General features: G+C 41.5%; 2 protein-coding genes across 5 annotated transcripts in view; both read left to right on the top strand.

Moving 5' to 3' along the window:
- Window positions 1–6,299: 6,299 nt before the first annotated feature.
- On the top strand, window positions 6,300–8,400 carry LOC139363607 (uncharacterized). The gene is given in 4 exon segments (XM_071097892.1): window positions 6,300–6,574; window positions 6,577–6,744; window positions 6,747–7,067; window positions 7,070–8,400. Coding segments are annotated over 4 exon segments (1,947 nt in total). The 5' UTR covers window positions 6,300–6,447.
- A 4,600-nt stretch (window positions 8,401–13,000) lies between these two features.
- LOC105499472 (ring finger protein 180) overlaps window positions 13,001–23,959 on the top strand; it is a 227,131-nt gene continuing 216,172 nt past the window's right edge. For 3 of the 4 annotated variants that reach the window (XM_011772031.3, XM_071098877.1, XM_071098879.1), the window contains exon 1: window positions 13,064–13,176. The gene's annotated coding sequence lies outside the window, so the exon portion shown is untranslated. Of the gene's footprint in view, window positions 13,177–23,959 lie in introns of all 4 variants that reach the window. The other variant, XM_011772032.3, reaches the window with a different exon arrangement.

Genomic DNA, 23,959 nt, shown 5'->3' with positions numbered 1-23,959 from the left:
ATAGAGGGAAAATGGTGAAAACATATTGCTGATGGTATCATTTTGTTGTTAAGAACAAATAGTTCCCCTTCAAAGCGTTTCAATTCCTAGTTATTTGTTCTATTCTAAAAGGTAATCATACCCATTCATCTATCAGCCCTCCCTATCTCTGCTATGCCCAAACACTCCATGATGTACCAGACCTGTCCTTCCCATCAAACGCCCACCCTTGCCTCCTTTGATGGTGTCCAACAGTATCCTAGATTACCCTAGATTGGAGTGAGCCTAGGTTGTACGGTCTGACCCCAGCTCACAGTGGGAGAACACAGGAACAGGGTCTGAGTTATGGATTAAAAATCTCCTGCTCTCCTTTGTTTTGTGTGCTCTCCCTTGCCTCTGCCTTGCATGCAAGAGGCACCCTTCTATAGAAGTAAATTTCCTTGCTGAGAAAACTTTTGCCTGAGTGCTAGTTTCACTTTGTGGCACCAAATCTTTGTTTCTAACAATTTGGGGGCCTGCCCAGGATTCCCATTTTCCTCTGGGGAAGGGGTCTCTGGTCATCTCCCATGGGGAGATGCATCCCACTGCCTCCTTACAGTGGTCTCAGGGGCTAGAGATACAGCCACCACCCGCTGTGATGAATAAACCCGGACTCTCAGCAATGTGGGAAGGAAAGGCTTGCATACAAACACCATGGTGACCAGATAACTTCGTGCACAGCCCAAGGTAAGAAAAGCTGCAGAGGGGCAGCAAAGTATTTCCTTGGTAGTCGAGATATCTTGAGGTTGAAAGTGTGCGTAAATGATCACTGCTTGTGGTGCTGCTTGTGTGAATGGTGATAAGCACTACTGTTGTGTGGGGCGAGTGGGTTCTATCTGTGGTTCTGTGGTCACTTCATATGGCTTAGGGTGGATCCTGCCATGGGGCTTATATCAGCATGTCAATGCTAAGAGGGATCTAATTTCCCACAAGGGAAGTGGCCAGATAGGACGAAGCAAATGGAAAGGAGTGCTAGAAACCTCCAGTAAGGGGCGTGAGCCTCTAGAGAAAAGGGAAGGCAAGAGATCTCTAGTAAGAGAGGTTGGACCACACACACACTCAAGGGAGCATCCAAAACCTCCAAGATTGGAAACACTCCTAATACAACAGGCAAAGGTAAGGAAGGGGATAGTCATATCCCCTCCAATAGTCCTTTAGGTCTCACGCTAAAATATGGAGAGTAGAATGAGATGACTAGGCACAAGAAAAAGCAACAGATGATAAAGTATTGTTGTTTCATCTGGGCCAAGGAACCCATCCTCAAACCTGCCATCTTCTGGCCAAAATATGGATCAGATGAGGATTGGGTCTGTCAACTTTTAATTCAGTATGTGAATGACAAAATTCCAGTTTCGCAGGAAGAAAGAGACTATGCTGTCTGCTGGAGAAAAGAACCTGTTCTCTTTCCCTTAAAGAATGCAGGGGAAGGATCAGATTTCACACTCCCCAAAGTAGGCGTAGTAAAACCAACTGCTAGGCAGAGGACTCCCAACTCCTGGGATTCTCTAAACCACCTTCCCCTGTTTAATTCTCCCCTTCTTGACCTGTCCACTTTGTAGGCAGCTGCTGTTGCCCCGGACCCAGTCCCGGATCCTTCTCCTACTCCTATTATTCCTCCCCCTTATAAGTCTGACTCTTGGGAATTACCGCCACCCCATGAGCCTGCTCCTTGTCAGCCTAAGTATCCTTCCCTAAAGGGACTGCAACATGAAGTAGAGCAATATAAAAAAGATATTCAAAATCTTCCTTTCCCCTCTACCTCTAAGGAATCAGCTCCAACTATCTTTCCTTTGAGACAGGTGCCCCAAGGAGGAGGAGCTATTGGCTTTGCAAATGCTCCTTTGACTATTTCAGAGGTTCGAGGTTTAAGAAAAGAACTTAAGCCACTGCTAGATGACCCATATGGGGTAGCAGACCAAATTGATCAATTCCTAGGTCCCCAGTTATACACCTGGGCTGAATCAATGTTCATCCTGTGTATCTTCTTCTCAGGGAAAGAAAGGGCGATGATTTGCAGGGCTGCTATGACAACTGGGGAATGTGAACACCCTCCCAGCCAAAACGTTCCTGCAGCAGACCAGAAATTCCTGGCCCAAGATCCTCAATGGGAAAATAACAATGCAGTACACTGAGAACACATGAAAGATCTTAGGGAAATGATAATTAAAGGAATTCAGGAGTCAGTGCCCCTCACTCTGACTCTTTCCTGAGCCTGTGACATACAATAAGAAAAAGATGAAGGCCCCATGAAATTTCCAAAAAGACTAAGGGAACAAATGAGGAAATATGCAGATTTAGATCCAGAAGACCCTCTCAGGCAAGGAATGTTAAAGCTACATTTTGCCACAAATAGCTGGCCAGACGTAGCAAAGAAGTTGCAGAAACTAGAAAACTGGAAAAACCAGTCCATAGAGGAACTCCTAGGAAAAGCCCAAAAAGTACATGTGAGGAGAGATGAAGAAAAGCAAAAACAAAAACCGAAACTTATGCTATCCACCTTCCAACAGATGGCTTCAAGCCTATTTGTTTCTAAACAGAGACTCCAGTCAGGGCAGGAATTATAAAGGGTCCAAACCCCTGTTTAGAGGACCCAAGCCTCCAACTAGGGGACCCGGACCCTCAGTTACCAGGCCCTCTAAAGAGTATGGGGGAGCAAGGTCAAAGAATCCCAAAACTGAGGGAGAGGAAGAACTCAGGATAGGTGCTTCAAATGTGGAAGAGCAGGCCACTTCAAAAGAGAATGCCCCCAGTGGGAAAAGGAAAAAGAAATTGTTCCGCTCATGGCATTCGAGGAGGAATAGGGAGGCCAGGGGCTCTGTCCTTTCCATCTCAAGTCCCACCAAGAGCTCTTGATAAATTTAGAGATGGGACCCAAACATGAGCTATCACCTTTTTAACAGATTCAGGGATGCTGGTTCCTTTGTTTGCTATTGGCCCTCTAATATAAACTGCTCATTAGAGGAACTTCTCATCTTAGGGGTGAAAGGAGAAGGATTTAAAGCCAAAGTTTTAGAAGAAACAGAAGTTAAATACAAAAATCAATCAGCCAGTATTAAATTCCTGCTAATCCCTGAAGCAGGAACAAACCTGTTAGGAGACCTGATATTAAAACGAGGCATAGGCCTGCATGCCTGCCCTGAAGGATTTTTCACTTCATTGAACCTGCTCACTACCACAGAAAAAAGTTACATTCATCCCAATCTGTGGTCAAAAGAAGGGAACTGAGGGAAACTAAGAATGCCCCACAATTCATACAAAGTTGAAAACCCCTGGGGAAAGCAGAAGGCAATATCCAATTCCTCTAGGAGGCACCATAGGCCTGAAAACTGGGACTGAAGGTCTTATTCAGGATAAGTTACTTGAACCCTGTATGTCTCCATATAATACCCCATATTCCCTGTAAAGAAATCAGATGGGTCATATCAACTAGTAAAAGACCTCCAGGCCATTAACCAAATAGTCCAAACCATTCACCCTATTGTCCCCAATCCATATACTATCCTCAGCAAGATTCCACATGACCATCGGTCGTTTACAGTAATAGATTTAAAGGATGCCTTTTGGGCATGTCCCTTAGCTGAAGATAGCCAAGACATACTAGCTTTTGAATGTGAAGATCCTCAGTCAGGGCAGAAGCAACAATACTGCTGGGTGGTCCTGCCCCAAGGATTTACAAACTCTCCTAATCTGTTTGGCTAAATTCTTGAACAAATTTTAGGGAAGATATCTGTCCCAGAGTCTATATGCATGCTCCAATATGCAGATGACATACTTGTGTCTGGGGAAAGTCACAGAACAAGTATCTGATTTCTGCATCAGTCTTCTCAATCACCTGCAAGCGGAGGGATTACAGGTATCAAAGGGGAAGCTCCAATTTGTATAGCCTGAAGTCAAGTATTTAGGGCACTTGATAAGTGCAGGTAAGCGAAGAATAGGACCTGAAAGAGTCAAAGGAATTGTGTCCTTATCCCTGCCTAGTACAAAACAAGAGCTTAGAAAATGTTTAGGGCTAGTTGGATATTGCCGCTTGTGGATTGATTCATATGCTCTAAAAGCAAAGTCTCCGTACTCCCAGCTTACCCAAGAAAAACTTCGCCCCCTCCTTTGGGCCCCAGAGGAAGTCAATGAATTTAAAGAATTGAAACACTTACTCATAACTGCCCCTGTTTTAGCTCTGCCTTCCCTCAAACAACCATTTCACCTGTTTGTCAATGTAAATAGGGGAGTAGCTTCAGGGGTACTTACCCAAGAACATGGGGGCCACTGGCAGCCCATGGCCTTTTTGTCAAAAATTCTAGACCCAGTAACCTGTGGATGGCCAAAATGTATTCAAACTGTAGCGCCCACTGCTTTGTTGATTGAGGAAAGTAGAAAGGTAACCTTTGGGGGAAAATTAATTATTAGCACACCTCATCAAGTTAGAACAATATTAAACCCAAAGGCAAGTAGATGACTTACAGGCTCAAGAATTCTAAAACAAGAAGCCATTCTATTAGAAAAAGATGACCTCACTCTCACCACTAACAGTGCCCTTAACCCTGCTGCTTTCCTAACTGGGAATCCAAACCCCAAAGATCCTGAACATGATTGTTTAGATCTCATTGACTACCATACTAAGGTTAGAATTGATTTAAGAGAAACCCCTTTTTAAACAGGACGTCATCTTTTTATAGATGTCTCCTCCCCGGTGATTGAAGGAAAAACACACAATGGATACTTTGTCATAGATGCAGTCCTTGCTGAAATAGAACCTGGAAGATTGCCAAATAATTAGTCTGCTCAAACTTGCAAATTGTGTTAAATCAGACTCTAAAATATTTACAAAAGCAAGAAGGTACTATCTATACCTACTCCAAGTACACCTTTGGGGTAGTGGACACCTTCAGAAACATTTGGACTGAGCAGAGCCTAATTAATAGCAAAGGGCAGGACCTTGCCCACAAATAATTAATTACTCAAGGTTTTTTTTTTTTTTTTTTTTTTTTTTTTGAGACGGAGTCTCGCTCTGTCGCCCAGGCTGGAGTGCAGTGGCGCGATCTCGGCTCACTGCAAGCTCTGCCTCCTGGGTTCACGCCATTCTCCTGCCTCAGCCTCCCGAGTAGCTGGGACTACAGGTGCCCGCCACCGTGCCCGGCTAATCTTTTGTATTTTTAGTGAAGACGGGGTTTCACCGTGTTAGCCAGGATGGTCTCGATCTCCTGACCTCTTAAAAAGCTTACAATTACCAGAAGAAATAGCTATTGTGCATGTCCCAAGGCACCAGAAAAATTCTACCTTTGAAATCTGAGGAAATAACCTTGCTGATCAAATTGCAAAACAAGCTGCCCTCTCTCAAAAAGCACCTCTCTTCCACCTGACTCTCGTATTTCCCCACTAGCTGCAATCCCTATCTTCTCTCCTGCCGAAAAGGAAAAATTAGAGAAACTAGTAGCTAAGGAAAACTCAGAAGGGAGGTGGGCATTACCAGACCAAAGGGAAATGCTTTCCAAACCACTTATGGGAGAAATCCTGTCCCAACTACATCAAGGGACTCACTGGAGAACTCAAACTATGTGTGATGCAGTTCTCGGAGTCTATGGATGTATAGGAATTTATACCTTAGTAAGCCAAGTTGTGGACAGCTGCCTAATATGTAAGAAAACTAATAAACAGACCCTAAGGAAACAACCTTTTGAGGGCAGAAGCCCTGGATTAAGGCCATTTCAAAGTATTCAAGTTGACTATGCTGAAATGCCCCCACTAGGTAGCCTTAAATATCTAATGGTAATAGTAGACCACCTCACTCATTGGGTGGAAGCCATTCCCCTCCCCAGTGCAACAGCTAATAATGTGGTTAAAGTATTACTAGAGAACACAATACCTTGGTTCAGGCTACTAGAAAATACTGACTTAGACAATGCGACTCATTTTACTGCAATTATCATTAAAGGGCTTACTCAAGCTTTAGGAATCAAATGTGAATGTCATAACCCCTGGCATCCATCCTTATCAGGAAGAATAGAAATGATGAATCAGACTTTGAAGAATCCTCTAACTAAGTTAATTTTAGAAACTCTATTACCCTGGACTAAGTGTCTCTCCGTTGCTCTACTCAGGATCGGAACTGCCCCGCAAAAAGACGTTGGCCTATCCCCTTACGAAATGCTCTATGGGTTACCATACTTAAGCTCCACTAGTGATATTCCCACTTTTGAGACCAAAGATCAATTCCTTAGGAACTACATACTTCGTCTGTCTTCTACCTTATCTTCCCTTAGGACTAAAGGTCTCAGCACAAACCCCACTTCTTGAGTTTCCAGTTCATCAGCACTGGCCCAGAGACTACGTCCTCATTAAGAGCTGGAAAGAAGAGAAACTTGAACTGTCCTGGGAGGGACCATATCTAGTGCTCCTAACAACTGAAACTGCAGTCTGAACCACCGAGAAAGGATGGACCCATCACACCTGAGTCAAGAAAGTGCCGCCCCCTCCAGGGTCATGGGCTATAGTCCCAGGGGAAAATCCTACCAAATTAAAGCTAAGGAAAGTTTAGCTCTCTTTCATTTATTCTATTACTCCTCTTCTTTCCTTGTTCTGTTGCTAGCCACCTCATTATTAATGCAACTAGATCAGACTCACCCCAAACCATGACCTTTGATGCTTGTTTAGTTATGTCTTGTGGGGATCTCCAAAGCCAGAGACAGCTTGCAGCAGCAGGGAAATATCTCTGCCCCATCCACAGCAGGTGCTTCTCCCATTTTGTCATACTTGGGAATGTGTCATTTGGACCACTCAATGTCAAGAATGGGTCCCCTCAGAGGATTTCCCGCTAGCAGTTCTAAAGCCCTATAATCATTTTACTAAAGGAAGTGCCCCTCCCAATTGTCAACATAACCAATGTAACCCAGTGCAAATTTCCATCACCATCCCAACTCTCCAAGATTCCTCCCCTACCCTGAACTGTTTTTATGGTATGGGAACAGATGTAACAGGAAAAGACCCTATAGGATTCTTCAAGTTGCACCTCATTACATCCTCATCCCTCACATTTCCACCACTATCCTCTTCTAAGGATCTTCTCCACCTAATGACAAAACCAACGTAGCTATTGTAGAAGTTAAAAATTTAAAACAAACACTGGCAATTGAAACAGGATACCATGATGCAAATGCCTGGATGGAATGGATTGAATATTCTGTTCGCACTCTAAATAAAAGCCACTATTACGCTTGTGCGCAAGGTAGGCCAGAGGCCCAAGTTATCCCCTTTCCACTTGGATGGTTTTCTGACCAGCCAGGCATGAGCTGTATGGTGGCTCTTTTCTAAGACCCCACAGCCTGGGGTAATGAATTCTGTCAAATTCTCTCTCTGCTATTCCCTGAAGTTCAACATCCTGCAGGTCAGCCCCTGAGGGCCATCCAGCCTCCATCTCCAGATGCCAATTTTACCTCACATCTCTCATGACAGGGACATTTGGCATTTCTTGGATACCTGAAGGGATGCAGTGAGTTTAAATATTTCCAATAGTTTACCAATCAGTCTGCCCTTGTTCATGCCCGTGCTGATGTATGTTGATATTTTGGTGGACCTCTACTGGACACTCTGCCAAGTAACTGGAGCAGCACTTGCGCTCTAACTCAACTGGCCATCCCTTTCACTCTGGCATTTCATCAACCAGAAAAAGGGAAACCACAACACCGTAAAATGAGAGAGGCCCCTCATGGATCTTTCATCTCTCATGTTTATATAGCTGCAGTTGGAGTCCCACAGGGGGTACCTGATAGATTCTAAGCCCAAGACTAAATAGCGGCAGGATTTGAATCATTATTTCCATGGCTAACTATTAATAAAAATGTAGATGGGATAAATTACATCTATTATAACCAGCAGCGATTACTTAATTACACTAGGGATGCTGTCAAAGAATTAGCCAAACAATTAGGGCCTACTAGCCAGATGGCTTGGGAAAACAGAATGGCCCTACATATGATATTAGCAGAAAAAGGTGGAGTTTGTGTTATGATAGGAACCCAATGCTGCACCTACATTCCCAACAATACAGTCCCTGATGGAACAATTACAAAAGCTTTACAAGGTCTTACCTCCTTATCAAATGAATTAGCCACAGAATCTGGGATAAACGACCCTTTCACAGGATGGTTAGGGAAATGGTTTGGTAATTGGAAAGGACTCATGGCCTCTACTATTACTTCTCTTGCAGTCACAATAGCTGTGTTTATTCCTGTTGGATGCTGCATCATATCCTGCATTCATGGACTAGTCCAAAGCCTTATAGAAACAGCTGTTACCAGAACCCTCCCTAGTTCTTCCCAATCCTATACTAATAGATTCTTTCTCCTGGAAGAACAACAAAGCTGAGTCATATTAGGTAAGTTTGAATAACAAAACGTACAAATTCAAGAGCGGGAAATTGTTGTTAAGAACAAATAGTTCCCCTCTTCAGCGGGTTTCAGTTCCTGATTCTTTGTTCTATTCTAAAAGGTAATCTTACCCATTCATCTATCAGCCCTCCCTATCTCTGCTATGCCCAAACACCTCAGGAGGTACCATACCTGTCCTTCCGGTCAAACGCCCCTTGCCTCCTTTGATGATGTCAACAGCAGCCAATCGGAATTAGCCTAGATTGTGTAGTCTGACCCCAGTCCACAGTGGGAGGACACAGGAACAGGGTTTGCATTAGGAATAAAAAAAACTTCTGCTCTCCTTTGTTTTGTGTGCTCTCCCTTGCCTCTGCCTTGCATGCAAGAGGTGCCCTTCTATAGAAGTACATTTCCTTGCTGAGAGAACTTTTGCCTGAGTGCTAGTTTCACTCTGTGGCATTGAATATTTGTTTCTAACAATAAGAACACTTAGATCCACACATGCCACACGTGCCTGAAGCTATCATAGGCTTATCCATACAAACTAGTGAATATTTTCCTTGGGCCAATTTGAGTTAGGTTTCTGTCATTTCACTGAAATGAGTCCTAACTAACACACTTCTGGATGGAATGGATTGAGCAGTGCCTTAGGCGCTGTTTTCTTAAAGATTGTCATTAATACTAACAACAACAGCTGATATTTATTGAGTGCTTACTATATACCAGGTATCATTTTAAGCACTTTGCTTGAATAAAATCGTTAAAACCTCACAATGACTCTATGATGTTACTATTATTATCTCCTGTTTACAGGTGAAAAAACAGAACTTGTCCTCAGGTTATACACTTGTAACTGGAAGATTTGAGACTCAAGCCAGGGAAGAGTTCCACACCTGTGCTATTCTACACTGCCTCAAGAGTCAGCAAATCCAGTCGCCTTTTCTTATTCTCTTTAGCCTCTTTGCCCAGTTCGACTATCCATTTGCTCTTCAAACTTGCATAGAAAGCTTTAGCTTTCCAGTCCTTCTATTAGGAACTTCATTAGGTTTTCTTTTGCCCTGCCTCCTAAATCTAAGGTTTTCCTAATAATTCTCTACTCTTTTCTTGGTAATCTCACATACCTTTGTGCATTAACTCAAGCCTCTAATTTTGAACTTCCTGCTGTCTCCAAATAACCCAAATGTCCTGCTAGGGCCTCAAATGGCATGAATTGCATCACACAATGTTGAGTTTGTAGGAAGAAATTAAATTTTTATTATTATTTCAGCCTTGGTTGGACATTATAATTTATGCCAGAGGTTATAAAATCCAACCGTTAGGTAATAAGATTATTGACACAGGTGCTTTGGGAGGACTAAGGATTCAGCTAGCCATTATATCTGGTGTGATGAGAGATGTTAGTTAATATTTACATACTAATTACCTAGCAGTTAAAATAAATCTGTACTTATGTTGTATCTTATAATCATAAAGCTGAGTTTTTGTCTGTCTTTTTACTAAAATGTAAATGATCTTCCCTGAAATACTGAAAATAATACTCTTCATTTGTACCTTGGAGATGATGAATATTTGTTAAGATGTTTATTAAAGCAAAAAGTGTTTCTTCTCTTCTGGTTGTAAAATGACTGGAGAGGTTGTTTTTAGTTTATCACACCTGTGCAAATTAATTCCTCTCTAGGGTCATGGCTTCTCATATTTGGCCTTTCTTTAGAATCGTCTGATATCCCACACCAAGAAATTCTGATTCAATTGTACCAGAGTAAGAATAGGGCATTGGTATTTTCACAAGCACTCCAGGTTATTCCAATGTGCTTCCAAGCTTGAGAATCATTGCTCAGAAGGTACACTTTTTAGGGTTGCTCAATAAATATGGAACACCCAGTTAAATTTTACTTTTTAGTAACCAAACATTTTTAGCATGTTTTATACTAAGAATTAATTCACTGTTTATCCAAAATTCAATTTTAACTGGGCATCCTGTGTTTTTATTTGCCAAACTTGTTAACTTTATCATTTATCCGAGTTCATCCCTGTGATTTCATCAGAAATAAGAGATTATATTACATTACTGAATCAGAAACATCAAGACTATCACCTTGTCTTTCTTCTTTCAGGCCTGTTTGTAATAAATCTTGTACCTCCAAAAGTTTATTTCTTTAAAAAGGAAGCACTGCAAATTCAGCCAGGAGGCCAACATTTTCCTTTAGAAGTTGCCCACATTCTCCCTGTTGTGTGTTTCCCAGGTGGTTCCCTCAAAGGAAGGTCGAGTCTCTCTCAGGCTTCAAAGCTCTCTGACATTTCTTGCCGTCTCATCTTTCTGATTCTAGCTAGAGAATGTTTTCTGCTTTTAAAGGTTCATGTGATTAGGCTGGGCCTGCCTAGGTGATCTGAAATAGTCTCCCTATTTGGGTCAGTAACTTTTATTACATCAGTAAAGTCCCTTTTCTATATACTGTAACATCTTTACAGGATCCAGAGATTAGAATGTGGACATTTTGGGGGATACATTCTGCCTACTACAGTTGTTACGGATGGCACTTTCACTTCTCTCTTCGACAGATTCTCTGCCTATCCACTTTGTCATAGAATACATCCTCCAATTGCTTCCTGAGAAAGAATGCATGAAAATACTATTTAAACATTTGTATATTTGAAAATGTCTTTTTAGACCTCATACTTCATCAATTTCAAAATTGGAAATCATTTTTTCTCAGAATTTATCTTTTATGTTTCTGTCGAGAATCCAATGCCATTCTGATTTCTAAATCTTCATAAATCATCTCCTATTTTTTCCTCCATGAAAGCTATTAAGATCTCTCTGACTCATGTGGTTTGAAATTTCACAACTTTGTTATAGATAATTTTTATCTATTTTTTTTTTTTTTTTTTTTTGAGACGGAGTCTCGCTCTGTCGCCCAGGCTGGAGTGCACTGGCCGGATCTCGGCTCACTGCAAGCTCCGCCTCCCGGGTTTACGCCATTCTCCTGCCTCAGCCTCCCGAGTAGCTGGGACTACAGGCGCCCGCCACCTCGCCCGGCTAAGTTTTTGTATTTTTTTTAGTAGAGACAGGGTTTCACCGTGTCAGCCAGGATGGTCTCGATCTCCTGACCTCGTGATCCGCCCGTCTCGGCCTCCCAAAGTGCTGGGATTACAGGCTTGAGCCACCGCGCCCGGCCTAATTTTTATCTATTAAATTGAGAGCTCATGTGCTTCTATCCTTTAGTTCTGAGAACTGTTGTCCTGGTTTTCTGGTAATTATCTTTCTTCTCTTTTCTCTACTAGCTGTTAGATATTCCACCTTTCCTTGCCTAACTGCCCTGGCTAGTGCCTCCACTATAATGTTGAATAGAAGTAGCGACAATTGACATCCTTGTCTTATTCCTGATCTTAGGTGAAAATGTTCATTCTTTCAAGATTAAGTATGATGTTAATTATGGATTTTTCATAGAGGCTCTTTATTAGGTTGAGGAAGTTTCCTTTTATTCCTAGTTGAAGTGTTTACATCAAGAAAGGGTGTTAGGTTTTGTCAATTGCTTTTCCTTCATCTTTTGAGATGATCATGTGGTTTTTGTCATTTAGTCTACTAAAATAGTGCTTACATTAATTTTGTATGTTACACTAAACTTCCATTCCTGAGATAAATCCTACTTGGTCATGTTGTATAATTTTTTTTAAATGTTGCTGGGTTTGGCTTGCTAGTATTTTGTTGAGGATTTTTATGTTACTATGCATAAGGTATATTGGTCTGTCGTTTTCTTGTGATGTCTTTCATTTTGTTCTTTATTTCCTTGTATTTCCAGATGGGAAGTCACTGTATACAGCCCTAATCTTAGGACAAGTTTCCAAATAAGCCACTTTAGGCAAATAAAAATTTCTGTATCTAGCAGAGAAACAAAGCTATATATTCTTTTGAGGTTCCCTCCTAGCTTCCTTCCCTCTCCTCAAGCCAACAAACTTGTTTTTTATATTCCAAATATTATTTATAGTCGTTTGATCATCTATGAGGCACCTGCAAGTCAACATTTACTGCAAGCGGCCCCCTCACTCCCTAAATAAGCAGTTTTGATTTAGCTCCAGTCATCAACTCACCTCCCAACTGTAATTTATCAAGCGTAGTGTCAGTCAGGTGCACTTCAGTGGTTAATCTCCTTGCACACCGGTGGAACTTTAGGCACAAGAAGGTAAGCAACGAAGATAGTGATACACAAAGGGAAAACTAAATCCAGGTAGTGATATACAAAGGGAAAGATAATGATATACAAAGGGAAAACTAAACCAAGCTTAGAAAGTCCTAGGAATGGGGATGGGTGGCTGGGACGCCGGCCTAAGATTTTAGCAGGGAACAGACCCAGCAGTTGGATGGGATCTCTGAACTCCAGAAAAGGCCGAGTGAGGACAAGGAAGACCACACTGATAATTTCTATGGCTCTGGTAAGGGGATGACAAGGGAGAAAAACCTTCCCACGGTTCCGTCTGGCCCGCGGCGCTTGTCTGCCTGCGCGAGGTCAAAGCCCGGCGCCGCCCACGCGCGGCTCAGGTGGGAACCCGCAGAGGTGGGGTGAGCAGGGCAGCTGGCGGCGGCGGGCTAGCGCCGGGGCGCCACGTCCGAGGCCGCGGGGTCGGGGCTGCCGGCACAGCTAGAGCGCTTTCCGCGGGGTTTGGCTCCTGTCGCTTCCCGTCTCGCCGAACCGGCATCGCCCCTGCTGCCGGAGTCGCAGCGACTCCTCAGAGCCGGCTGCTGGCGGCCGGGAGCGCCGGGAGGGGGCGCGAAGCCGGAGGCTCCGGGACGTGGACACAGGTAAAGGCCGGCGGGTCGGAGTCGGGCGGAGCGCGGCGGCGGCGCCTCTCGGAGGGGCCTGGCCTCGGCCGGGCCCTGCCCAGCCGCGGTGGCCCGGGTCTCCACGTTGGCCCAAGCGGGGACGTGCCAAGGGGCTGGGCTAGGGCTGCCGCTGGCCTGGCCGCCTCTCGCCCGGGCCTCCGGTGACGCGGCGGCGGCTTAACTTTCGCACCTGAGACTCTCCGAGCGGCCTCGGGGCGCGCCCGCCTTGAGGTTGGAATCACACGGGGTGGAAAAAGCTGAGCCCTAGAACGCGAGGCGCCGGAGGCGTGGCGGAGGAGGCCGGGGAGGGTAGGGTGGGTGCCAGGGGTCCAGTACTGAACACTCTCCAGGTCTGAGGTGGGGAACTGCGTCCTGTTTAATTTCGGGGCTTGTGGGGACCACACACACCCTTCCACGGCCAGTGCCTTCCGCACGGATCCACTTTCCTTTGTCTGGTCCATTTCAGTATTGGCGTCGCAATTGCTTTTGTTGCAGCCTTGGGTCCGGAGTGTACGACTTTCTACTAGGCAGAGGTCATAAGCTCTGAAATGCATCCGGGCGGAGGTGGGGAGATTGTCCTTTGGTGGGAAATTACTAGTGCTGCTATGAGCACTAACACGTATATACTACCTTGTTTTTTTTTTCGAGATAGTGCTCATTATTTTCGTAGCATCTAAGTGCTTTCGTAAGTGCAGCTGTGAGAGCTTTCATTAGTTAACTTCAAAGGTGCATTATGCGGACAGGTTACTATTATCCCATTTTATAGACCAGACAGCTGAGGCATCCAGGAGGAAAAGTGATTATATCAAAACTAAGCAGTCAGTCCTTGTGGAAGCTGTGATTAGAACTTGTCTGACTAGAGTTGTCCTTGGTCCAGTTGGTCTCTTAGCCTCAAACAAAATTTAGCGGTCAAAGATGGACGATCTGATGCTCATTGTATTTTTATTTACTAATTGTTAAAATCTTTCTTAAAAAATAGAGTCGAATCCTTTCAGACTCCTGTTATAGTACCCCTAAAAGTGATACTTGAAAGATCATAATCACTCTGGTTTCAAATGAGTGGTATCATTTGAGTCGTGGAAAGAAGTAAAATTCCGTTGTCTTTTATCTGTCAAACTTTCATCTCCTGTATAAATGTAGTGCCACTGGCAGCCCGAAGATACTTGGTGACAATAGCAGAGACTCTAAATATTTAATAAGTAGAATCGAGGAGGCGAGCTGTTAGATTTCCCGAAATATTTGAGCAGCAAGTTTTTTCTCATAAAGAATAAAAATTTTAGGAGGATAGTCATTTGAATTACTTTAATGAAAATTATCTCGTAATTGTGTGCGTGTTACGTTGTACTTTATCTCTCTGGAACCATAAAAAATTTAGCAGTTTCCCTAGGGTTTGCTCTTCGTTTTGTCAATGGTATTTTGTTAGTCCATTTTTCTTCCTCTCTCATTTTTTATGTGTTTGGTTTTTCAAATGAAGATTTTTTTCTTCAAAAGTTCAAAAAATAATATTGAAAAAAACAAGCTTTCTTTCTTGATAACATAGACTTAATGAGCACTTTTTTGAGTGTGTCTGAGGACCGACACCAGCCTCTTTAATAAGCACCTCATGAAGCAGGAATTCTTCCAGGCAAGAATGCAATACATTAATCATTTTAATCTATTTCTGTAATGTTTTATGACATAGCTACCTGAATAATAATGCTTTTTACTCTTACAATGTCTTTTCATCAAGGAGCATAAAGATTAAAAATTTCGCTTAAATTTTACTAACTACATAGTACAAGGGGGCAGTATGCTTAGACTTAATTGTTGCTTTCGTGGAATAAACACAATTCTCTGTCCCTTATACCACCTCCATTTGGCCATCTGAAAAAAGGATGGTGATCTGTCCTTCCCTTCATAGGGATATTTGGGGAATTAATGAAGTAATATCTCGAAAGCAGTTTGAACTCCACGGAAGAAAGCAGCTTTGTAACTTTGAAATGTGATTGCAGAGTCTTGAAACATTTTCCCTCCTTAAACATGCTGCTGTTTATATTTTTAGAGAGTGGTCATTCCAAGTAGTCACCTCAGGAGGCTAAACACTTATTCCCGTAGTGCTGCTGCCATTCATAATTATTTTGTATTTTTTGAAATTTCTAGTCAGTTTACAAGCAAAATAAAAACATTTCATGATAACGTTCATAAACACTTGTTTTTTTCTATTTTTTATCAAAAATCTAATTCAGCTTGAGTACCTGTTTTCTTTGCTAAATTTGGCAGAATGATTTCTACATGGTTGTAAAACTCAATTCTACCTTCAAGATTTTACCACTATTAAGGATATTTAAAGGATTGTCCTGATGGCTATGAAGGCAGTTTCAAAAGGGCAGTTTAAAAATAGTTTAAAATAATGACAGACATTATTAGAATAAGTTTGCAATCTTCCCAGAAGTCTACTACAAAGGGGACAATGCTTACCTGTAGGCTGAAGTTCTGTGCGTATGTGTACGTTTGTATGTAGTCTCTATTGTAACCCATCAATTATCTCTTTTCATCACATTGATTTCTTAGAAATTATGTATTTTACTTACATATTAAATAGAGTACATTAAGTAGATCACATCATACTGGAACAGTGTTAGATTGGGAGTATATTTCATAGAGAAGTTTGAATTTCACATAAATTTAAATTTAAATCTTTGTAACAATTTTGAATACTAAAATGTGGCTTACAAACATTATATGTTTTGAGTGTAATACAGCCGAGGCAATATAGCCTCAAAATATAAAATTGCTATTTTCAAAAAAAGTTGTTAAGTTGTGTGTGCAACAGACTTTCCTGACCACACCAATGTCAAAATAAAAAATTTTGACAAATTAGTTTAAATATCAAATTGGTTTTTATTAGCAATTCTCAAATTGGGTAGCATCTCATTCCATAAAATAGAATTCCATGCCTTAGGCATGGCAGAATAGTTGGTTTTTTGTAAGGTGGGAACAAGGAAACAGAGTAATTTTTAAAAGTCTGTTGGTTAACATCAGATTACTTAAGGTTACTTTTAAGTGTTAAAGCAGAAGGGACTACTTACGCCAGCTCAGGTTTACTAACCCCTTTCCTGTTGCAGTGAATCTCCTGTTTTCAGGAAAAACTAGTTTGGTCTTTGACCTACTTCCTTAAAGTTTCAGTTTGATTATGTGGCACTGAGCATGAGTGACTCCCTTTTGGTTTGATCTCTTGGGGCCTAGTGGAGGAGCTCCGTCTAAAACAACGTCCTGTTGTAAATTTTTATTTAACAATTCTATCCTTTCAGTAAGCTTTCACCTAAGTGAGAATGTGACCAAAACTTAGGGCATTAATGCTACTGTCAGTTACTATCATTCTGGGTTTTCAGTCTCAACATGTCACTAATAGGTTAGGTGTCCTCATTATCATAGGTTTCTTTGAGTTTTTATCATATCAGCTGGAGAGAGATCATTGACATTCAGCAGATTGCTGCATGCAGTCATTTAAAACTTTTGAGAGAATGCAGCACACTAGGGAGACTGCTGTTATGACTATCAGAAAGATAATACCAAGAGTTTGGAATGTGCTCCTTAATCAAAGTTCCCATGAACCAAACCAACTAAAATTGAACAGATCAAAGAATGAGACAGACAATGAATCCACTCATTTTAACCAAGTAGCCTGTTCTTTAATTTTTTTTGCAACTGAGTCTCTATAATACCGGAATTTATCTGTGTGCAACAATAAGTGTTACCAACTGCAAAGACTCCTCTCTCTTTGACCAGTAGAAATCTAGAGCAATTCTGTTAATATCTAGTATAACTTTAACAAGAGAATTCAAAGAAGTCTTGTGCAGCTATAGCATTGCAGTAGAATCTTCTATAGAGGCTATTGTGAGGGATAAATTATAATCAGTGCTTTGTTTGTATTACTCCAAGCCATAGGAAAAGGGACCTAACAAAGCCCATCCAAAAGGGTTAATGCATCTTGGCAGTGTTGTCTTTAATCTATGACATAGGTTAGGAGGAGTGAGCCAGTGTTCCACTTCTGGATTATGGAGTGAAAACTTACCATTAAGATTTTTAGCCTACATTGGCCCTTCATCCTTTACCTGTCAAGGCATGAGGTTGCCTGTGTATAAGGTTGGCCACAGAATTATCCACAAATAATGATATACCCTGTGGGTGCACATGAAGACTGCTTTCCAGTTCTGTTGTTCATGGATATATTGCTTGGAATGGTGGATTTAGCAGTTTCTAGCCAAGAAGCTGAAGCAGAGTTTATAAGTTAAAATAACTGTAATATGTTTGCACATAAGTCAGTTTGCAAGAAACTCTATTCAGGCTTTTGGTACAATCCTGTCTTATGATACACTCATTTGGACTTGGTTCTTGTATCCCATGACTGGATTAAATTAAAACAGGGAGAGAGAACAAGTGGATCTAGAAATCTGACTCTATAATAGGGACAATTTGAACAAGCAGTTGTGTTAGGGATGTGTTTAAGTTAGCCACTGAGTGGACTAAAAGATATTTTAAGTTATGTAAAATTTGGGTTTGGCAGGACAGATCCAACACTCTGTGAAGTTACCTACAGAAGCAACTGGTTGTGACAATATTATCCTGCCAAGCGGAAAAGGCATAAGTAAGGAAAAATTAAGAGGGATAAGAGTCTTATTATGATGGAGGATGTTTTTCTGATGTCTTGGGGAAAGCCGTCCACAGTGTGAAGTCATCAACTTCTTATCCTGGTTAACGTGATTTTTTAAGGTCTGTGGCTTAAGAAGAGAAGCAAGTGGCATCAGGAGGTGGTCTTTTATGAGGGAGATGTGAATCCAGGGGTCAACACCTTTGAGTTTAGCTGCAATGTCTGTAGTCAAGAGCACTTGGTAGGGTCCTTTCCAGGGGATTCAAAAGCAGTCTTTCTTTGATGGCATTTCTGGAACACCCAATCGCCAGGATCCAACAAGCCTTTTTGGATCTGTGTCTTGAAAGTCTTCCTTTACCTGTTGGTGATAACTTTTAGCATGGTGCATTAAGAATGTACAGTATTGGGTCATTTCAACATCGGTCAATTAGGGATATACATTTGGTGTAGTAGCCAAAGATATAGGCTAACCAGCAATAATTTCATAAGAAGTTAACTTGTGTTTTCCAACACTGTTGCTCTAAAGAGTCATAAGAGCCAGAGACAGAATTTTAGGCCAAAGAAGTCTAGTGATTTCAGATAAGTTGGAAATTCTGAGGTTAAGTATCCCATTAGTTTTATCGACCTTACCAGAGGACTGAGGGGGATAAGGACAATGATAATGCTAGACTGTTTGTAATAATTTAAGTAGTGCATGAATTACTGTCCAGTAAAATGAGTGGCTCAGTTACTTGAAATGGCATTCAGTATACCCCAGGTGTGAAGTACTCCTTTTGGCAGTTTTGTTTTACAGTAAGGTCATGTCAGCCTTTTGACCTGGGAAGGCCTGAGCCCATCCATAGAACACACAGATTATAACAGGCACATACAGACTATTGCAAGTACATGCTTGGTGGGAGTGGATGAAGTCTAATTGTACATGTTCAAATGGGCCTAATGGTTGGAGTGAGGGCCGGTCATTCCAGGGGAACATAAAGAGACTTTCTTGGATTATGAGTTTGCCAGGTTAAATATTGATTTTAAATAGCTTTTATAACTTTATAACAATTTTCCCATCAAAACTTTTTGATCGTTTGATCTCTCTTGTCAGTACCATTATGGATAAGGGAATGTAAGAGGCATAGCAAATACCCCTTAAGTGACCTTTGGAGTACCAAGTAGCTGTCTTGGCCTTCCCAGAACTTGGAAAGGAAATTACAAGAACATCCTTCTCATACATCCTTCTCATTCCCAAAATTCATTTTAATTTGTAGAGGCCTTCTCCCCCTCCCCCCCAATAACTAATAGCATCTGGTTGTAGAGAGGCAAAGTTAAGTAGCAGGGAGCATGCCTTACTGTTTCCAGCTGTTGGATATAGACAAAAGACCTCACAGAGTTGGGTAACATTTTTGACACGAACATCAGTTGAGGCATTTACCTGATATTCAGCCTCAGTTCTCTTTGTTTGAGTCTCTTTTTTTGTAACAGTAATCTCTTTGGGCATCAGTATCCAGCAAGGAGGTTATCAACTTGCGGGCCACTTTTTGTTGGTATGCCTGAAGGAATGAGGAAACCTCTTTGCTTCCAAAGTGTTTCAAAATCATGAACCACTTCAAATGCATAGTGACTGTCAGTGTAAATGCTGACAGACTGATTTTTAGATAAAATGCAGGCACAGGTATGTGTGCGAGTATTCCCCAATGCCTGCTTTAATGTACAAAAAAGATCCAAGGTTTTGAATCATTGGACAATTCTAAAGCAGGGGGCTAGGGGTCGTTGTACTACCATTTTTCATTCTACAAAGCTGCCTTATGTCCCCCCCCTCCCCGCCAGCTCCCGCAAGGAATGGGTTTAGGAACTGAATTTTTAGTGAGTTCAGTAAGTTGGGATGCTAAGAGTAAACATTTAGGAACCTGTAGATGGCAATATCCAACTAACTCTACTAACATGTTGTCTCTTAGTTCTGGGCCTGGGAAAATCATGGATAAGCCTAAGTTTATTAGGAGACTTAGATACTTACAGCACTTAGATCATGCCTTAAATAGTGAATAGTATCTGATGATAAATATAATTTTTCTATGGAGACTTTGTGTCCTTTCTCTATTAACTGTTAATAGGTAGATGAAGTACTCTTAGGATGCCTCCTCAGTGCATGAACAAAGAGGTCCTCTATGTATTGCGGGAGAGTTGACCCTTGATACTGGAGGGTGTGCTCAAGTCTTGATGGAGCACTTGAGAGAAGTAGGAGGGGGCTTCAGTGAACCCCTGAGGCATGACTGTCCAGGTGCATTGTTGATTATTCTAGGTGAAAGCAAATAGATATTGACTATCATGGTCAGTGGGAATGCTAAAAAAAACTGAACATAGTTCTACCACTGTGAACTGTTTAGAATTCGGGGGACCTGGGGCAAAAGATTATTTGGGTTTGGAACCACTGGGAAATGAAAAATAATTATCCTGGTAGTGACTCTTAGATCCGGAAAAATTGCCATCCTTGCATCCTTGCCTGTTAGGTTTTTGTCCGTAAGTATACAACAGACTATACAAAAAATAGAATCATATTAACCAAAACCAAATATCCGTGATACAGTATATGTTAACAATTTACTTAAGGTTTTTATTTTCTTTTACAGAGATTATTTAATTACTTGAATTCCCAGCCAAAGTAGAACCCACCCAATAACATTTAAATGAGAATCATTTTACATGTTTCTTGAATGTATATACAATTTTTGTTGTCATATTTTTGTAAATAGCCATTTAATTTCACTATACTTTTATTTATAATTTATCGGGGGAACCCGCTCCCGATGTTTAATGTGGGTTCTTTTCTATTTCCTAAGTGTCTTGGCTGGTTTGAGAAATAAAGGGAAAGAGCACAAGAGAGAGAAATTTAAAGCTGGGTGCCCAGGGGAGACATCACATGTTGGCAGGATCTGTGATGTGCCCCAGTCGAAAAACCAGCAAGTTTTTTTTTTTTTTTTTTTTTTTTTTGAGACGGAGTCTCACGCTGTTGCCCAGGCTGGAGTGCAGTGGCGCGATCTTGGCTCACTGCAAGCTCCGCCTCCCGGGTTCCCGCCATTCTCCTGCCTCAGCCTCCTGAGTAGCTGGGACTACAGGCGCCCGCCACCGCGCCCAGCTAATTTTTTGTATTTTTAGTAGAGACGGGGTTTCACTACCAGCAAGTTTTTATTAGTGATTTTCAAAAGGGGAGGGAGTGCACGAGTGGGGTGTGGGTCACAGAGATCACATACTTTACAAGGTAATAAAATATCACAAAGCAAATGGAGGCAGGGCAAGATCACAGGACCACCAGATGGGGCGAAATTAAAATTGCAAATGAAGTTTCCACACGCATTGTCATTGATAACATCTTATCAGGAAACAGGGTTTGAGAGCAGACAACCTGTCTGACCAAAATTTATTAGGCGGGAATTTTCCTCGTCCTAATAAGCCTGGGAGCGCTACAGGAGACCGGGGCTTATTTCATCCCTTCGCTTAGACCATAAAAGATAGCATGCCTTAAAGGGGCCGTCTGTAAGCCTACTTTCGGGGCGCATTCCCTTTCTCAGGGATGTTCCTTGCTGGGAAAAAGAATTCAGCGATATTTCTCCTATTTGCTTTGGAAAGAGGAGAAATATAGCTCTGTTCTGTCCGGCTCACTGGCAGCCAGTTCAAAGTTACTGCTCTTGTTCCCTGAACATCGCTGTTATCCTGTTCTTTTTTTAAGATGCCCAGATTTCATATTGTTCAAACACACATGCTCTGCAAACAGTTTGTGCAGTTGGCACAATCATCACAGGGACCTGAGGTGATGTTCATCCTCCTCAGTTTATGAAGAAGATGACAGGATTAAGAGATTAAAGACAGGCATAGAAAATCACAAGGGTATTGATTGGCGAAGTGATAAGTGTCCATGAAATCTTCACAGTTTATGTTCAGAGATTGCAGTAAATACAGGCATAAGAAATTATACAAATATTAATTTGGGGAACTAATACATTTCCATGAAATCTTCACAATTTATCTTCTTCTGCCGTGGCTTCAGCTGGTCCCTCCGTTCGGGCTCCCTGACTTCCCGCAACAATAATTGACACATTTTTGACACGTATATTGTACATATTTGGGGGTACAGTACTGATACATGTACATGTTGTATGATGATTAAATCAAGGTATTTATTACCTCAAAGATTTGTCATTTCTTTATGGTGAGAACATTCAAAATTCTCTCTTCTTGGTTATTTTGAAATATGTGCAATAGAGTATCATTAACTATAGTCACCTTGGTATGCAGTAGATCATCAAAACTTATTCCTTGTACGTAACTGCAAGTTTGTACCTATTGACCAATCTCTCTCCCTCTTCCTTTCCCTTTCCCCTTTCCCTTTTTCCTCTCTCCCCTTTTCTGCTTCCCAGATTCTGGTGACTGCTGTTCTCTGTACCTCTATGACATCAACTTTTTTTTTTTTTTTGAGATGGAGTCTCAGTCTGTCACCCAGGCTTAAGTGCAATAGCGTGATCTTGGCTCACTGCAACCTCTGTCTCCCGGGTTCAAGTGATTCTCCTGCCTCAGCCTCCTGAGTAGCTGGGATTATAGGCATGTGCCACCACGCCCAGCTAGTGTTTGCATTTTTAGTAAAGATGGGGTTTCACCATGTTGGTCAGGCTGTTCTTGAACACCTAACTTCGTAATCCTCCTGTCTTGGCCTCCCACATTGCTGGGATTACAGGCATGAACCAGTGCGCCCAGCCTGACATCAGCTGTTATCAGTTGCATATGAGTGAGATTATGCAGATTTTGTCTTTCTGTGCCTGGTTTATTTCACTTAATATAACGTCCTCCAGACTCATCCATGTTGCCACAAATGGCAGGACTTCATCCCATTTTTTGACTGAATAGTGTTCCATTGTGTATATATACAACATTTTCTTTATCCATTCATTCTTTGATGGACACTTAGATTGATTCCATATCTTGGGTATTGTGAATAGTACTGTAATAAACATGAGAGTGCTGATGTCTCTTCAGCATACTGATTTCATTCCCTTTGGATATATACCTAGTAGTGGGATTGCTGGATCATGTTGTAGTTCATTATTAATTTTTGAGGAACCTCCATACTGTCTTCAATAATGGCTGGACAAATTTACATTCCCACCAAGAGTATATAAGAATTCCTCGTTCTTCATATACATTCCAGCATTTTTTTTTTTTTTGTCTTTTCAATAATAGCCATTCTAATTGGGGTAAGATGATATCTCATTATGGTTTTAATTTACATTTATATTTCCCAAACAGTGATTGTTGAGCATTTTATCATATACCCGTTGGCCATTTATATGTCTTCTTTTGACATCTATTCAGGTCTTTTGCCCATTTTTGATCAGATTATTATTTTGCTATTGAGTTAAGTTCCTTGTATCTTCTGGGTATTAACTCGGATGCATAGTTTGCAAATATTTTTCCCATTCTATAGGTTCTCTTTATCGATTGTGCCCTTTGGTGTGCAGAAACTTTTTAGTTAAATATAATCCTGCTTGTCTATTTTTGTTTCTGTTGTCTGTGTTTTTGAGGTCTTATCCAAAAAAATCGTTGCTTAGACCAAGGTCATAAAGCATTTCCCTCATGTTTTCTTCTGGCAGTTTTATAGGTTCAGGTTTTACATTTAAGTCTTTAATCCAGTTTCTTTTTTTTTTTTTTTTTTTTTTTTGATGGAGTTTCACTTTTGTTGCCCAGGCTGGAGTGCAGTGGCATGAACTTGGCTCACTGCAACCTCCGCCTCCCGGGTTCAAGTGATTCTCCTGCCTCAGCCTCCCAAATAGCTGGGATTGCAGGCATGTGCCCACCACACCCGGCTAATTTTGTATTTTTAGTAAAGAAGGGGTTTCTCCATGTTGGTCAGGCTGGTCTTGAACTCACGACCTCAGGTGATCTGCCTGCCTCGGACTCCCAGAGTGCTGGGATTACAGGCATGAGCCACTGCACCTGGCCAATCCATTTCCATTTTGAGCTGATTTTTTTTTTATATGGTAGAAGACAGGGGTTTAGTTGTTCTTCTACATGTGGATATTCAGTTTTTCCAGTATCATTTATTTAAAATACAGTCCTTTTCCTAACATGTGCTTATTATACCTTTATCAAAAATCAGTT

The sequence above is a fragment of the Macaca nemestrina genome, chromosome 6 (genome assembly GCF_043159975.1).
Source record: "Macaca nemestrina isolate mMacNem1 chromosome 6, mMacNem.hap1, whole genome shotgun sequence".
Classification (NCBI taxonomy): domain Eukaryota; kingdom Metazoa; phylum Chordata; class Mammalia; order Primates; family Cercopithecidae; genus Macaca; species Macaca nemestrina.
Note: the sequence above shows the minus strand (reverse complement) of the source record. Positions and strands in the feature narration are given on the sequence as shown.